We start from the raw sequence: 18,000 nt of genomic DNA on the forward strand, positions 1-18,000 counted from the left end.
AACGCCTGTACATGACCCTTTTATCACTGTAAAGTGACTTTTACTTAAGTTGTTATGCAGATATATTCTCTTCCTACTTAGCAGCACTAGGAGATAAAATGAGCCTTTTTTGTCTCCACCATGACATTTAACTTCCTGTTTTCTCTTTCTTCCTTTCTTCCATTCTTCCATTTTTTTATTCTTCCATTTTTACTGTCTAAAAGCCATTCTCATTTTTTATTTTTTCCTGCTCTGCTTGGTAGTGTAATTATTTTTAAAATAGTCAAATGCAAGTGTTGAAGGGCAGTCATTGCTAAAACCCTGAGGTGAAAGAAGCAGAACTCCTCAAGTGATTATTTTGGTCACGAAGAAAAGACTGTATGTATTTTCTCAGCTACTGGAACTAGCAGTCTCCTTTAACTTTATTTTTTAGCAGCTGAAGTGCAGTATCATCTGAGACTTTTTCACATATTCCACTTTATAATAAACCTTTTCTTTTGTGACTGTGATGAAAGCAGCATTGCTGCTTTGAATGAGCTGAGGCTTGTGTAAGATTGGAAATCCAGCTGTAGATTATCTGGTAGGATAAGGTGGCACGCTGAAAAATTGGGTAGGCAGAGTAGGACATTTTTCTCCTCTTAGTAATGTATTAAAAGAAAAGATAGGTCCTCAAGATGACTTCTAATTTACTCTGAATATACTTATTACTTAGCACATGGAGCGCCCGGCACCCTCAGAAACATTCATGTCCACTCAGTGCTGTCACAATTTGCAACACTAGCTTGAAAAGTAATGCTGAATTACAGGATAGATGAAGCAGTAAAATGCAAATGTGATCATTTGCAGAAGAATTTTACAAAATCCMGCCACTCGGTGCTTGCTGGATTGCTCTTCATGATATGCAGTGGGGGTAACTGAAAAGGCGGGTGAATATCTCACAGTCATGACCTCTTCTTTGTTCTTAAAATTTTCCTGCAGAGAAGACACAGCCTCGAAGTAAATAACCGTTTGTCACTGAGCACGTGTCTCTGAAGCTTCCAGATGCCTTCTGATGGTTGTGCGAGTGAACTGTGGTTTCAGCCCAGGGAAATTAAGGAAGTAGGAGGATTCCGGACCCTTTCAGATGTGGCTTTGCCAGTCAGCAGCAGCAGATGGGAAGTTAGTGTTCAAAAGCTACTCTTTTGCATTCTGGTGTATTTTCAGTAGGCTTTTCCAAATTGCAGTTATAAATGGGTAACGGTGACCGATCATCATGTTACTCGTCATTATTCTCTTAGTTAAGCACTTCTATGAAATATTACCTGCATTTTCAGAAGTCTTGCGTTGTGCCTGTGCCTCTATGATAAAGGATATGTCTGGGAAAGGTATTTCTTCCACTCTGCATGTGTTTGAATCTCGTCTTAGTTTTGCTCACAGGCACGTCATATCGTGCTCCCCTGCCAAAGTTCACAAGTGATGCCCTTTTAGGAATCATGTTCCTTCTATATACGTCCTGTTTTGTGCTCATGTGTCTTATTATATGCTGTCATCATGCTAGAGCAGCTGGTTTTTCTTCATGCAAATACTTTTCAGAAACAAATCATGTCTGACAAATCTGGCAAGGGATAGCATTTACTTAATTAGCAGGATGCACTTGAAAACAGTTATTCTGCCTCGAGATTTTGCATTATGGTCAGAGTCAAAATCTTGTATTGAGATTTTCATCTTTGGAACTGTACCTCTTTTTTTTTTGTAGTGCATATCTCTAGGCAAGTGCCAAACATTGATTCTTGTGCCAGACCTTCTGTCTGGGTGGATTGTTCTTGGAGCATGGCCAAACATCTCCTCTTTTGGAGGAAGGCCTCGGAAAAAAAAAATGAACCAGTCCCTTGACCATAAATCAGAACTTGCTGGGGAGGGAACTGCAAGAACAAGCAGCCCTTGCTTCATTTGGAGGCAGAGGGAGAAGGTTGGTCATTAAAAATGGGGGTGGCAGTTAAACAGGGAAGGAGATGGGCTACATCCCAACTCAGATCAGTGCCAAATGTGATGAGCAGACAGTCTGAGTAGTGGCAGTCCTTTGATATATCAGCTTTTCAGGGCTCACTGCGACCCAAGGCTGCACAGGAGGTAGGAGTGGGTTACAGGGTGTGCAAAAGAGACTGGAAAGCAGCGTCACTGTTTCCTCAGAGAGAGCAGCAGATATTTCCAAGCCAGGGAAATCCTGTCCCTTGATAAAAATGCCCTTTTGGTGGATCTGCTCTAGAGATGTAGGGAGAAATGTGGAAACTCATGTGTTACCTGTGTCTTATATAGAGGCAAGTGGCACTTTTCACTTTTTTTCTGTTTTGTTTTTCACACTCTCTGCCTGTGACTGTTGGCATCATCTGCTTTTCAAAACACTGGCCAGTTACCTTTGCTTTGGAAATCACACTGCCAGTCCTTGTGATGTGATTTCCACAAAGCAAACATTGGAATGGGAACTTATTTTCACCAGCTTTTGAGAGTTTCCCTGTTGTGTTTGATGTGGAAATAGAAGCCTGTCCTTTGCTGTCATTGAAGTAGGTCCCAAGGGCAGAATAGGGAAGATGTAGCTGGAGTTAAAATCAAACATCTTTGAAATTGCTTTGGGTAACTAGGAAATGGTGTGTGTAGGATGCAAGAGTAATGGCAAAGTTAATATAACTGGGATCAATCTTACACTGTGTGCAAGCATAGCTCACTGGCAAGTGAGTTRTTTCAAGTGACTCGAAGGCTGCTTTGAGTTGAGAGAGAGAGGGATTATGAGAAACATTTCATTAAACAGGAGAGCCTGATTCACAACCCCTCCTTATCTGAAAGTTAAGGGAAGAACAAAAGAAAATCAAACTGAGAGCACTATTCCAGAAAGTGTCTGAGGTTTCTGTTCTCTTCTGATAAACGAGCCAATTCTGTTTGTCCTTAACCACCTTCTTCCTGCACTTGCTGAGAGGAGAAGCTGAGACTCCATCCGCTTCTGTGAGCACAGGAAACTTGGCTTTCGACATGAAGGAAAAGATGCGGTAGGGAAAATTGAACCTGGGAGAACACGGGAGAGCTCTATCACTGGAGCATTTTAAAAGCAGGTTAGATAAAGCTGTCAAGAATGCAATGCAGAGGCAAAATCATTAACCTGAACTATTTTTTCTGTAATTCTTTGGCTTTAAAAGTGCTGCTTGGGGGCATGTTGCTGTATGACTTTTCAGGTCTGTTTCATTTGATTTGTAGACTTTTTTTGTTCGCTTCCTCGCTTCCCCTGGTTTTATTTGGTAAGTAGTGTAATTACTAACATTAGGGCAGATTTACCTCGAAAAGTATACACTTGGCTCCCAAAGGAGAGTCATCTGATGCTGTCATCAAGTGAAATTGGGTCTGTGATACTCTCTGAATGAGCAGGATATGCAGGCTAAGTGAAGCAGCACGAACCTGTGCTTTCCTCCCAAGCAGTGGATGGGAATGGTCTGTAATTCAGCCCGTAGATTTATGTCCTGATCATTTATTTAGTTAGTTAGTTTATTTATATATTTAGTTTCATCTTCCGCTTTTAGTTTAGCCGTTTGTGCCAGGTTGAAAATACATACAGGGTCCTTTCTGTTATCACGTCAAAGCTATTTTAGTCTTTGGGATATGATCACTGTTTTAAAACTAAATTGATGTTTAAGATCAACTTTCGAGTTTTGGAAGACTCAGCAGAACATACATAATAGTAGTGCTGTACACTGCTAAGAACAGATTCAATTAAAGGCACTTGAAAGTCAATGTAATGAGAGATATCTTGTTCCTTTAATGAGCTTCAGGCTGAATCTTAAGAGAATACGTATTTTCGAAAGACCTGAGCTTAACTGTCAGCTCATATTTAATGTTCTGTATGTCCTTTTATTGTTATGGTCACTTATCCCATTTCTGAGTTTGCAGCAACAGAAATTCAAAAYGATTCCCCTTACCTGTAATTGGGTGTATCTAAACTGATACAGACCTGTAAAATTGAGTTCAGTATCACAAATTTTACTGTTTTATTAGATATTTTAGCATATTCTTGTGAGATTTGTCATTGCCRTTTTGTTAGATACTGTGGTATATTCTTGTGAGATTTTTCATTGATGCCTAGATAAGAGATGATAGAAAATAGATTGAGAAGCAAATTTACACTTAATATCACAGATGGTTTGTGGCAACAGTAGATGGGTTATTTTTATCTACTGCATATTTACGTAGCATAATATGTATTCTGGTCTGCGTATGTCTGGGCTTCCAGAAACAACCTTTAAAGTTAGCATTGTTAAAACAGTACTGACGGTTGTCTGAGCGTCTGAATATCTATTTCCATGCCAAATCCTATTTAGTAATAATTTAAGGATTACAGTAAGAAGGATAAATGCAACAAAAATCATTTAAGTAAATAATAATAATAAAATGTTTTGATTTATGCTATATGCTTTGTATGTGGGCTTATTTTAAAGTGAAAAACTAATCCGTTGATCTCAGGTTTAAAATCATTGGTTCGCAAAAGAGTATTTGAAAATGTGTGTGCTTCTGTTTAGTTTCTTAATAAATGAATAGCCTTTGAAATACCGAAGAGATAGAGGAGCCTTCTCTTATTTGAGTTTCTCTTAGATGAATCATTAGTGGGAATTACTGTACTCATAATAGATTGTCCTGGTGGGTTTTAGAAAAAAAGAATTCCCAGTTTATTAAAATTCCTTTAAGTAAATGAACCTTTGGGGTGAAATGAAGGACTTCTAAAATAATATAGCAAAGTCTGCTTGAAGGTTTAGATTTAAGCTTAGTCTGTGTTGGAAGGGAACTTGTAGACTTGAGTTCCGTGGGTAGCTCCCATAAAAGTAGAGACAGATTTTCCCCTTTTCCTCTTTTTTTTTTTTTTCCCGGAGTCCTGTTTTGTAATCTTCAGCACCATAACTGTGGGATTTCAGCTTCTTTACTAAATATATATTTAAATCAAATTTGGTATGTTTATTTAAGATTTCTTTGAGTGGGTCTATAAATTAGAGGCTTTGGTTGTAGGTCAATGGTTAAATGTGAAACAAGTTGATCCATTAGGAAGTGCTATGATGTTTGATAAAGTTGTGTGAAATAGGTATGTGTTTTGCTTTGGTAGATGCTGTGACTTTTCAGGCTGTTGTTTTTCTGAGTTTTGCTTTGTTCAGCCCTTGTGAAATGATGCTGTCTTCTGCAGCCCGTGTTTCATTTCTGGTAATAAAAGTAGATGGAGAGTCTGATGCATGGTATGGTTAACTACATAAATCGTGTTCGTGAAGTAATTATTTTGCATATTAAGTTATATTTTACACCTCCTTAACGCTGTTTTTTTGGCTTGAGGGGTGTGGGGAGGTGGGATTATAACAACTACAAAGAAGTTTAATCCCTAAGGGAAGGAAATGGATGAAGGATCAAGCAGATGGTCTCCTTGGTCAAACACCATTTCCATGTTGTTCAGCGTTTAGCAAAGCAGCTCTTGCTTCAGAAGCGGCTGCCTCCAGTAATGGAAGTCTCTTGTGACAGGCCATCTCCAGGGCGTTGTGGCAGATGTTCTGCAGATAACCTGCCAAGGGTGCGCTGATCTTCAGTKCATGTCTTTAAAGAGCTGAGAAAGGAGGAAGAGGGGCTGCTTCAGGGAGAAGACCCAATCCTGGCATTTGAGACACGCAGCAGAGAGCAGGGACTTGTTGAGGTTGCCCTCAAACAGGAATGCGAATCCACTTCTGTGCAACTCCTGGGCGTTGCCCTGTCCCCATGGCACAAAGTGCTAAAAATGAGGACCAAGTTCAGAAGAAGTGATGCGATTCCACATCCAACCTCTTCCCTAGACTTTTGTCATTGGCCCTCTCAAAGACAGGACTGCAAGTGCTTAGGATCTGGATTCTTGCAACCTTTCTTATGGAGAAATATATAGAGAATATCTCTGAGCTATAGAATAACTTGGAGAGATATCCTATAGATATCTATAGAGTAAGTTGGAGAGGGCAGGGAGCTGCTGGAGTAAACCCCCTTCCCAGTGAGACCTGTGGTTTGCAACTCAGTACATTAGTAGGAAACTTCTCTCCTGGCAGAAGTAAGATTTTCACCACTTGAGTCCCTGCTCTGGTCTGCCAGGCGTTGCATGAAGACTGCAGGAGTGTAAGGATGAATCTTCCTTGTCTTTTGTTTCACTTTGGGCAGACACGGTCTCTTTGGGTAGTGCCGTGCAGCGTGCAAGCAGGAGCTATGGGGCTGTGGGACGGTGTCAGTTTTGTTCAGGCTCGCCATGCCCAAGTGTAATAACAAACTGGGTTTCCTCCTGTAAAACCACGATTGCTTTCAGGACCTCACACCAGTCCTAAACACTAAAGCCATTTATTTTAATATTCAGGTTAGTGTAAGATAAGATTTGGCTTTGTTTTCACTGTGGCTCYGCTGCAGTTGTTGCAGGTAAGTGGGAAAAACTTCATCAGCCCTTGGCATCAGCCCYGCGTGCAGCCAAAAAAAGGGTTCTTTGGAAAAAGCTGCTGTTACTTCATTTTTGTGGCACGTCCCAGCTGGTTTGGGCATTGCAGTAGATGTTTACTAAAGATGGCCCTCCTGCATAATTATTTACAGTCAAATGCGTTAGATTAAATGCAAAATAAGTTGCTCTGCAATGCTTGCATGTCCTATGTAAATCTGTTTTGTTGCTTCATTATATTAGAATACTGAAAAAGCTTTTTAGGAGCTGGTTGGAGCTATATTGTTTTATAAGGTTGCCACAGATATGAATGGAGAAGGTAGGAGTGTTGCTTTTTATTTTTTGCAGAAAAATGTTAACAGCCGCAAAGATTTCTATGTCCAAAGGCAGCAATGAGCCCGAGATAACTGAGACCCATAATTTTCTGAAAAGAAGTGGGGGAGTTAAAATAAACAGATATTATTTTTACTTTAAATAGGGAGCATACATAACGCTATTTCTGTGTGGCTTTTCCACTGCCCTTGTATTCACAACASCAGAAGAGGTTAAAACAATTGCTGGAAAATTACAATTTGCAGGAAAAAAAAGCTGCTTTTTTTGTTTGTTTCTCATTTTTGTCTTGATTTTCAGCAGTTCTCTCAGCCTAAAACATAAAAATGGTAGCATTTATGAACAAAAACGCAAAAGCCCCTTTTCTGGTAAGATTATGCTGCCACAAGTGTACGCTTACGTGTTAAGAGAGAGAAATAACATGTGCAGGTATTTCCTTATAAAGGAAAGCTGTTTTGCTTGAATGTCATTTATAGGAAGAAATACTGTGAGAATAAAACCCACAGTAGCATTTACTGTTGTATAGCATGAATTTATAGCTGTAGTTGACAGGTTGCATATGCCATTCTTACTCCAACTGCAAGGCTTTATATCGTCTAGCAYCCATTGTTAAATAATTGATTTTTTTTTCAAAAATCAACATGCCAACAATAACGTTCTGCAAGTGTGGCCACTTTGTAGCTGGATCAGTGGCTTAGGGTGCAATTTTTTCAGTGTCAGAATAGTTCTTATTTTCAGCTCAATGGTTAGAATACAGTACAGGCCTTCTTAAACAAAWGTGGTTTTTAACACTGGTTTATATGTGAAGTGTTGAGGTCTGGCAATATACCTGATTTCTATACAGAAACAGTGCAGAAGATTGCAGTGTAAAGCCCCTGGTGGGCTCCAGTCTATGCACAGAGCTTAGTCTGACGTGAGCTAAGTATTATCTATGTCCTGGTCCTTTGATGTCAACAGCACTTGATGTTCCTATTTTAGTCCAGGGCTATCTCTCACATTCTTTGTTGTGTTGAAGGTAGAGCTGCCTATCATTTTTTTTCCCTGGATTTTTTTCTTTTTTAACTTTCTAGGAGTGTGGGAAGAGAGGGAAGAAGTGAGGACAAAAGATCTTTTTAATACTCAAGGACTAAAAATAGTTATCTGGGTCTTCCCAAGATGGAATAAATCAATGTAAATAGCCTATTTCCAGGTACTAGTGTGAGTGGGTTTTCTGAAAAGTGGGAGGGTGATATTTTTCCTCAAGATAGTGATGAGAGCCTTCAAGAAGGGATAATTTTGTCCAGTAGTCAAGATGCTGTGCAGCAGACGAAGCCCCATCCCGGGCTGTCATCTGAATCTTGAATCGAGCTGAATCCTTGAATGTTATCCCCAGGAGTTTGCCTTCCAGACTGTATCTCACTGGAATTACATGGAGATTGGAAATACCTTACAGAAGTGTATTGCAGTATTGGCAGTTCATATCTGGGGTCCCGTGTACCAAGAATTTGGGCAAGACCTGTAACTTTTTAATGTGAGTCTGGTCATTTCCATGTTTCCCCCCCCCCTTTTTTTTTTTCCCTCCAGGCACCCATTTCCACACTCCTTTGAAGGTTTGTGTTGCCTGAATTTGGTTCCATAATTTGATCATTCTGAGTTCAGCCCTTAGCAAAAACTGGGGGAATCTCTGTCCTGGCACCCTCCAGGGATGGGAACATTACGTGACTTTCTTTACCAAGCCGTGCAGAAACTGCTTGCCTAAGAAGCACTACTTTTATGGGGGCATGAGGGAGTAAAATCAAAACACCTGAGGTTTATTGGGCAAAAATGATGCAAAGAACCTTAAGTACCTCTGAGTGGTTTGTCAGCAACTTAATATGTGTATTTTTTTCGGAAGTCCATGCAGCTATCTGCAGGGAGCAGGAACAGTGAAAAGAGATAATTGCATCACTGTAGTCATTTGTTCTGCATCCACTAAACAAAAATAAATTGTCCAGATGCAAAGGGAGATTGTTAATATAATAGAATATAGGGCCATAGCTTCAATTTTCCATGAAGTAGCAAGAAAGCCATTAGTAAGCGTCTGTTTTAAAAGCACAGAATTAATCTTGGTAGACTCATCACAAATAACTGTATTTTAAAACCACAGTAATATTTTTTTCTGTGGCAAAAATACAATTCCTTAATGCACAGAATCCCAAACCTGCATTTCTTTTTGTAAGGCTTTGGAAATTGTTTTCCAGCCATTGTTTCGGGAAATGGCACCTAAAAAAAAAAGATTTGTGAAAGAGAAATGTTGCATGAAATTACAGTGTCTGAGATCCCTTGTTTGACATACTTGACTGAAAAATTACATGTTATATGCGGTATTCTCTGAGCAATAATTTACTCCAAATGAGATGTTGGCTAAAATGTATTTGTGGGATGTTGTAGCTACAGACGTGGCTTTCAGAGCTGCTGGGACACGTTCTCTTCCCTGGGTCATGTTGACTGTGTCTGTAGATAGCTGATAAAAATGTCCCRGGCAGTTTCCAGCTCTGATATTGGCACCTGCACAAAGTACAGCTGAGTTTGGAGGTGGTCCCTTCCCCTGCATTTCTGGGTGAGGAGCAGGTGAGTGCAGGTCATTTGGGTCCTGCTGCATCTGTCRTTGCTCTGTGGCCAGGGGCTGGGTCTCCGTGATGTACAAGATGGTTAGATCTCGTGTGCCCCGTGCCTCCGGCTGCTGCGAGGCTACAGCTACTGAATCACATTCTCCGAGAGAGAAATGTTTTATTTACTCCAACTAAGAGCTGCGAGAGGGACTACATATGTTCAGCGGCGTGGACTGACAAATTTGCTGGTCTTTGAGAAGGTCACATCTTAGTGGGCTTAGGAGAGAGATTCATCTGCCTTCCCCTGCAGTGCTGCCCTCGCCGCTGCCCACTCTCTGTATAGGTGGGAACCTCTGTGTCACACTCTTGCTCGCCTGCACCCCAAGTTGTGCCCTCCAGCTTGGGGCATTGGGGTGTGGGAGGTTTAGGGTGTAGCTGCGAGGAGTTCCGTAACCAGTGCCCCCACATTGCCGTTGTTGGTGTGGAATGGGAGCTGTGGGGTGACAGTTTGAGGCACRCTGTGAGTAAGGTTGAACACGCATCTGTTTTCAAATTAAAAAAAAAAAAAAAGCAGGCTTTAAATCTGTCTCAAAATCTAGTAAATAAGGATAATTCTGCCTTAATCTCGGCCTCTCTTTGGAGGTCGCCTTTGGAAAGTGGCAAGCTACTAATTGCGCCTTAATTAATTCCCTCRCAGCTTAATGATATGTTTGGGGCTGCAGGCTGGAATTCCAGGCGGGAAGGGAGGTACAGCCCAACGCTCTCCGGAGGCGGCCCAGGGAGGGGCATGATCCTGCACACCCGTGTGAGCTTGGGAGGCCTCTCCGGCGTTTCSGGAGCGAGCAAGGCCACGAGCTCCGTCTTCCCTCCCCGCTGACAAGTGTGGGTTGCAGGAGGCAGCCCCTGCAGAAGCTTCTTGCACATGTTCCTGTTGCCACCTTCTGGAGAGGGAGAAGAATGAGCTGTAAGGATAGTCCCACAGGGAGGCCCTTGGGTTTGTGCAAACACCTATTCACTTTGCTGCTTGGAGGAACTAATATCCGTAGAGCAAATCCAGTGTGGTGTTGGTGCATCTGGAGAGACCATCGCTCTGGTTCAGTCCCATTTCTATATTGCCTTGTTGCTGCTTCCTGTAAGTAACGTGTTTTCGCAGGGACTTGAATTTTTACTTGYTTTTTAGCTCTTCAATGCAAGCTGCAAGGTCACGGAAAGAAAAAATGACTTGGAATAAGCAAACAGCAGSACGGGCATTTCTTTGAAATACTCTCTCTGGAACATATGAGTACCTTGAGTTTAAGAGCATCTTTATTTTAATGAAAATGAAAAGGTTTTTTTTTTTTTTTGCAAGTACTCATTCCTAACCTGTACCCAGGGACGTCATTGGGCTGTTGCTACTGTGAATACCAACAAGAATGATTAAGCCATGACCACRTATTTTGCGATAATCTCCTTAAAAACATATTTTACAACCAAACTGGCTTCCTGAAGAACTGTATATGTTGAAAAAGAGCGAACACTGCTTAATTCATAGATAAACAATGCGTGTTTAATTTAACTGTTACTGTAATAACTTACAGAAATTGTCGTGGTGCTTCAAGAAAGCATACCTTGATATATTTGAAGGGAAAGACAGAAATGGCCCATGAAGTGTATTGTGTATGTTGACTAGTAATTCTGAGACACGAATTTTAGCACGATGAGGCAATACTCACTGTGTTAGAGAAAATACATGCACATTTGTATGTGTGTGTGGATGGATGTAAACAAAACAAGGGAACTAGAGCAACAGCTAGATAGCCAAAGGATTTCAAATGATGCATTAGACCACTTAAAGTGGGAAGTCTATAATATATTAGACCCTTTAAAATGGGAAGAATATAAAGCATGGGATGAAAAGACTCGAGAGAGACAGAAGCAAACCTTGCTCTCCAGGATCCCAGCCATAAGGCCCCCCTGACTCCCCAGTTTTTGTTGTGCCCCCTCGCTTCAACCTAAATGTCTTTGTTGCATCTCTGTTTGAAACGATTGCGGTGCTTCTGTTAACATTTCTGGTTCCAGGAATCAGACACCATTTCTCTTTCTCCCCTTTCTCAAATGAAGTCATCTTTTTAGCAGCTGCCATCTCGGTAATGAGAAGAGCTACAAATCAATGCCTTCTGCTGTCTGCAAGCAGATTTGAATCCCAGGACTTAACCCGTGTAAAGCCTTGAGCAATTCCTGACAGTGCTTCTAAAATACGTTAAAATGTAAAGGGGTGTGGGGAGAAACATTAATGTCACTTTTCATTTATTTCMTTTCCTTACTGTCTGTTTTTTCATCGCGATTAAAATCACACTTGAAACTAATGGTGTTAGAGGATGTCTGTCATGCAAATAAACACAACAGAGGGGCTACGTTAGAGAAACTGCACTCAAACAAACAACTTTTTGCATATCTGAGTTTAGATTCTTTGCGGTATTTAAATATTTAATGCCTCAAAGCCAGTGTCCCACTGCAGATGATATTCATTCACAAAGGCAGGCTGTATTGCAAGGCCTCATCATAAACCTCTAATGTCTTGTTAATAAGCTGACTCTTGAAAAGAATRTAGTTGGACCGTGTCATAACAAGCTGCTTTGTATTTCTTTCTCCAGATGAAAAATGTGTTTTGCATGAAAGCAAAGGAAGGCCGAAAAAAATCAATTCGTGCTGTCGTTGCTATTGGAAATGGAAAAGGGGCTGCAGGTATGTGCGGTTAATGTGTGTGAAAAGTACCACATTAATCATTATTTGCAATAAGACTTTAGAGGACATGGTGATTTAAAGAAATATTTTGTACATTCTCTTTTTACAAAAGAAAATTCACCTTTTTTTTTTCCGCTAGGCAATATTAAAATAGCTCTGAGAGCTGAGAGTCATCTATAAATGTATGCTTTATAATCAAATTATGTCCATATTCACTGGGACACTTTATTTCATATAAAACATGATACGTAATTAGGGTTGGGGCATATGCTATGCAGTGATTAAAAACAATTTTTATTCTAGAGTGCTATAACCAGCCAGTGGCAGGACTTAGCAGAACGGATTATGTAGGTATTATTATGTATCATTTTGTAATAAATCTGTCAAATGAGAAGACCCTAATGTTTCTTTTTTACATTGAGTCTTTTCAAGAAGCTTCCGTATTTTATAGAAGTTCAGTCCTAAGAAATCCACTTTCTGGGTTTGCTATAAATATTTTATTGAGATTTCTAGTGAAAAATAGAATTTGACTCATGGCCTTTGGAGTTCGTAGTAACTTGAGTGATCCCCATCCTGACCCATTTGTAGGTTTTCTATTTATAAAGCTCTTTTCAGCCACTGATTTGAAGTCTAACCATAGAAACGCTGGCAACTGCATGAAGTAAATGAGACAAATCGAAAGAAACATGAGGTTATGGAGGATTTTATACACCAACTGTAAATAGAGACTTTCCTTAGAGAAGGAATACTTCCCAGAGGAATTGAGAGTAGTTTTTTGTTTGTTCTTTTTTTGTGGTTTTATTTTTCCTTGGAAGGGAGCTCTAGGCATGACTGTGCTGCTGAGCACTCTGGACAAGTGACTTCTAGAAGTAACCGAACCCGCTCAGCCCAGCACCTCGCCTGGCTGAACCAGTGCTGCCGAGAGGGTCCCAGCTCATACCCTGCTGCTGCTTCACCCATTTCTAAGCTCACACACTGCAAAGACAGGGCTGGCCACAGCAGGCGGATCCTATGGCCTTCCCTTCGCAGGCATTTGCAAGATGCTGCAATAAGTAGTCAACAGGTCTGTCTTCAAGGGAAGTGCATAATGCCCTTGGCCAGAAGGGCCCTTGAGCTGCTCACAGTTGCTCTTTGCTGAATGAAGAGACCAAAAAATCACTACCCKGCTGCTTCTTAAGGGGTTGCCTGCAAAGTAAAGAGCTGAGGAAAAATTCCACACCCTCCTAACTAATTCAGTTATCACTGTTGGTTGGATCTCTCATGTAGAGAAGGAGCAGCTCCCCTTGTTATTATTTTTCCCCCCTCAGTTAAGTGCATTTGAGGTCCTGTGTTTCACTCTGTCAATTACAAAAATTATTAGGCATCCTTTATTTGACAGGACGTGTTTTGCTTTTGGTTGACTCAGGCTTGGCTCAGATTCTGAGCCAATGGGCTAWGATGGGAGGACAAAATTATAAAAGGCAGTACTAATAGTTCTTAAGTGTAAAGTGATTTGTAAGGGAGCTATACGCTCACCCTGTGCTGCACTTCCATGCTTCTGGTTCTGTTGTGTGGGAAATGGTGTTAATCTCTCACTCAGTTTTCAAGTACCATGAGTTAAAGCCTTTTTTATTTTTGTAGGATAAATTTTGTTTAAGAAGCACCCTTGAATATGAAGCACTAAATTTCTCCTTCAAACGAGAGAGTTTTCTGTATGGTCTCCTGAGGATGTAAACCAATGTACATAAAAATTCCTGTTAGACCTCAAACAGACTTGGAAATAAGAAAACTATGCAGAATTAAAATGAGATTCATCTGGGGAAAAAAAAAAAAGCCCAAAAGTGCATAATTCTGAGGCAAACAGTTCAAGTCATATGCATCTGTCGGGATGGGGAGAATATAGGATGCATTATATTGATAGCAGAGGACAGGAAATTTGCATTGTTRCGTGACTGAAGCAGAGGAAAAATCTATTTTGGGTGTGTATGCCTTCCGAGAGCATTCACCTCTTGGATGTAAACAGTCTCCTTTCATTACGAGCTGCAGAGCTGCCCCGGCTTTTGGGATGCACGTGGAAGCTGGAATAAGCCAGCCACATTTCCAGTTGCTTACAGATTTGCAGAGCACCATCCATTGGGAAGATGCAAGCACCACACACTCCCCATGCTGTTGCTCTCCTAGATCTCTCCCAGCTCCTTTCTGCCGCGAGGACTGCAAGAAATCAATGTCAGCGTTGGCTCTCGGATCACAGACCGCTGAATTTTGGATTAGGCTCCGTGGCTGAGGTGACCCACAGCTCCAGCTGTCACAGCAGGAGAAACGCCAAAAATCCCCCCAAAGCGAAATCCACCTAGGTAAAGTCAAGCAATCTGAAGTCAGTCCATGTTGACTGCAGACTACAGAGTTGATCCTGGCAGTGGAACAGCCGCCTGTCCACTCGGCCTCATCAGCTAATGTCCCAGCAGATACTTTTTGAGGGAGCTTTGCTATGCCACAGTTCACCTAGTAAGTACCRGTAGGTCAGGGAGGATTAACTACCAGCCTGCAATTGCAGAGCCCGATTTTTCTTCTGTTTTTCAAGCCTGTTTTTTTTTTTGCCAATGCAAAAATACTGTTTTCAGGGTCTCTGTTTTGTAAACACAAGCCCAACCATCTTTGCCTCTTGGGCCTTGGAGCCACTGTTCGTGCAGACACAGCTGGTCTACCTGCATTGCCTTCCTCCTTGTCCTTCCTTCCCCTTCCTTCTAGGCAAAAAATTGCCTTTTCTGGATGAAACAATCACATTACTCAATTATCTGGAACAAACGCACAAAAGAAATGTCTTAATTTAAACCTTACTCATCTTTTTTTTTTTTTTTCATACTGCAAATCAGCATCCAGTTGATAGGGATTTGTAATGGATGAGTTGTTACTTTCTATTAAATGTATTTTTCTCAGAGCCATTTTCTGAATATAATCTGTGCAATGGAGTAGAAGTAAGAGGGATTAAACTTGATGGTGATTTGTTTTCTCCCGTTGTCTTTCTCAAGCTCCTGCCTGATGCATGCATTTCTCACTAATAAAAGGACTGTTTTCTGTCTTCCAGGGTTTGCAGTGGGAAAAGCAGGTGACAGGATGAACGCGTTACGGAAAGTATGTTGATTAAAAATCAGCACAAATATTTCATAGCTGTGCTTTTTTGAAAATAGCCCAAATCTTTTTTTTTTTCCTGGTCTATATGTAGAAATATTTCCATATACATGGTTTGTCCATCTCGGTACATATAATGAGGTCACCGCTCAATGAGATTCTGTTAATATTTCATTTTTTCACTTGTTTTCTGATATAATCTGTACACACAGAGGTCAGATGATTTTTGTATTTTTCCCCAGTTATTTTTATGCCAGGTTGTGGTATTTTGCAAGTAGGAACAAAAAGAAAAAGTTATTTTAAATCTATTTTTTAAAAGATTTCTTCCTCTTTTTTATGACCTATGATCGCACCCCTTTGCTTATTTATTGCTCATAACTAGGTAGAATATAAAGTCTGTTCATACAACAATTGTGCAGGAATTTTTCTCTTATATATACATAATGACTTTATTAAGGCTCCTTTAGATGTCAAAATATGACTTGTAATCTACATTAATCTACTTGGTGTTGTGAGGCTCAGTAGCAATGGTGAAGTCCATTGGACTGATRTAGTGGTTACTGGATTAAAAAGGCTTTTACAATGAAGAAGTCTTTTAAGATGCYGAGTCTCTTAGGAGAAATAAGCTCTTTAAAATTTTGATGTCTGTAAACTAAGTGAATTAGATGCRGCTCTCCTTTTTTTCTTGAGGTTCCTTACCTTGTTTTTTTTCTGCCAACTGACCAAAAAAAAAGGTAAATTCCAAATACTTTGCAGAAAAATTGTAGAAAAAAAAATTATGCCTTTCTTCCTTAGGCAAAGAACAAAGCGATACGCTGCTTGCATTTTATAGAACTCTATCAAAACCACACAAGTAAGTATTATCATTTTTCTTGGACTCTTAAGTTTCAGTAAATACTGAATATGCTGTCAATAGTTGCAGCTAGTTGCATACCATTAAAGCATGTTAACTAAAACCTTCTTTGGCCAGTGCATTGTAAGAATCTTTGTGCATCATTTTGATTTTCCAGCTTGCTACCCGAAATCTTGGCCCCAGGCTGTTGTAGCTAGACAGTGGTGGTGTCAGAGTATCCAGTCCATTAGTTTCTGTGTAAAAGAAGTCACCATTATCTGGGATGAATATGCAGTTTGCTCTTCCCTTCCATTCAGCCTTGTTCCAACAATTACAGGGAAGTCCTTGAAGAAAAGTTGTGTTACTGTTTCATAACATGAGCTGTTGTTTTTAAAATATTAAATTGGGTGGTTTATCTCCCTTGCACTCGCCCTTCCTCACCGTGTTTAAAACATGTAGAGCTAATGCATAGGGGTAACCTAGTTATTTCAGGCTCTTAAGAAATTTTTATGTAACAAWATTGAAACAAAAAGAAATGAGTCTAGGGCTCTTTATGAAGCAGAGAGAAAGCTGAAATGGGAACTCTCATGTATGGAAAATCCAGTGTGGAAGCCTAAGGGGAAATGTTAAAGGCTGATATACTAGAAAATCTAAAGATCAGGAAGAGGACTAAAATCCATCACGTGAGCCCTCTTCAAAGCAAAATAAAGATGATTAGATATCTGCTTCAGATTTTCAAAGTGAATCCGGATTATGTTTAGCAAGCAGTAAAGTAATAGTCCCACGTGTGTAAATAGCCGTAATCTTCTCCAGAACTTTACCTGGATTAATCCTTCTCTTTAATGAAGTACTCAAAGCAGAGTAAAACTAATTTTCTGTGCAGATTTCTGAAGGAGAAATGCACTCCTTTTGCATGCTAGCTTAAAGATCTTTCTCCAAGAACAATTATGCTCTAATTCTTCATTTTTTTCCTTCCAGTTTACCATGACATTAATGTGAAATTTAAAAGGACAACTATCCGCATGAAGAAGCAAAATAAAGGTAACTCAAGCTGCCTGGAAATTTTGAGGTTTTATTAATTACTGCCTGTTATTTACTTGAGTAAGATAAATTTGTGCAATGTTCATACACTTCAGAGATGTATCATCCGATTCTGGTGCCTTGTTGAAGATGACCCATTGTCTTTCATTAGAAATTTCTGCTGTACCTGACTTTGTTTTTATATGTCAGGATTTCTCCCTCTCCCACTGGTGAATGCTTTAATTCCTGGCTTTCTTTTACCCTTACTGCTTCCCTGTCTCTTTGGTTCCCAGTCCATGTCTCCCCCATGTGGTTAGTTTTTTGGGGGTTTTTTCTGTTTGTTTTTTTCTCTCTCAGGTTTCCAAAATTTAGCTCCTCCTGCTCTAAAATTTGGAGAAGTTTAATCTCTTTCCAGTAGTATAGTTGTTGGAGGCAAAGGCCTTTAGAAGTATCATGTGGACATTTGTTCCCATCATATACCCCATGCACGTTGTGGAGAACTGGTATATTCTTGCCATTATTTTTCACCATTTTAATCACGGTCTTCAAGACAAGGTTCAGGGATATTTTTGTCTGCGCTACTGGGAATTTTTCGGATGTGAATCTGAGTGCCAGTGCCGCAGATCCATGCCTTTGGAATAGCAACATCTGCCCAAGTCTCACAGATGGGCTCATTTCTCCAAGTATCATGCTGGGATAGCATGATACTCGACTGTCTCAGACTACCTGTGGCCATGAGCTGGAATGAGGACAGCATCCAGCCCATCCAGCTGCTCCATCACAACTGTTCCTGCTTTATTTTCCCTAGGATAAAGCCCTAGCAGGAGCTCCCAGTTCGAAACTGGTGCTTTGTCTACAGAAATTCTCCGCCATGGCTTCTTGCCTTGCACCAGACCAGTTGGAAGACCATCTCACTGCTGCACAGCAGCAGGATTTCATTTCTCTGGCTTTGCAAGATGTTCTCCTCCCTTTGATCCCATTTGTAGATACTTCTTTAGACT

The 18,000-nt window shown here is 40.4% G+C and overlaps 1 protein-coding gene across 1 annotated transcript in view; it reads left to right on the forward strand.

The window, feature by feature from the left end:
* MRPS5 (mitochondrial ribosomal protein S5) overlaps window positions 1-18,000 on the forward strand; it is a 51,196-nt gene that overhangs the window by 24,875 nt on the left and 8,321 nt on the right. The window contains exons 6-9 of the mRNA XM_026044026.1: window positions 11,949-12,039; window positions 15,104-15,150; window positions 15,943-16,000; window positions 16,958-17,020. Coding sequence (XP_025899811.1) covers window positions 11,949-12,039; window positions 15,104-15,150; window positions 15,943-16,000; window positions 16,958-17,020 — 259 coding nt within the window. The remainder of the gene's footprint in view (window positions 1-11,948; window positions 12,040-15,103; window positions 15,151-15,942; window positions 16,001-16,957; window positions 17,021-18,000) is intronic.

Source organism: Nothoprocta perdicaria, unplaced genomic scaffold (assembly GCF_003342845.1).
Source record: "Nothoprocta perdicaria isolate Ctin4 unplaced genomic scaffold, notPer1 scaffold_347, whole genome shotgun sequence".
Classification (NCBI taxonomy): Eukaryota; Metazoa; Chordata; class Aves; order Tinamiformes; family Tinamidae; genus Nothoprocta; species Nothoprocta perdicaria.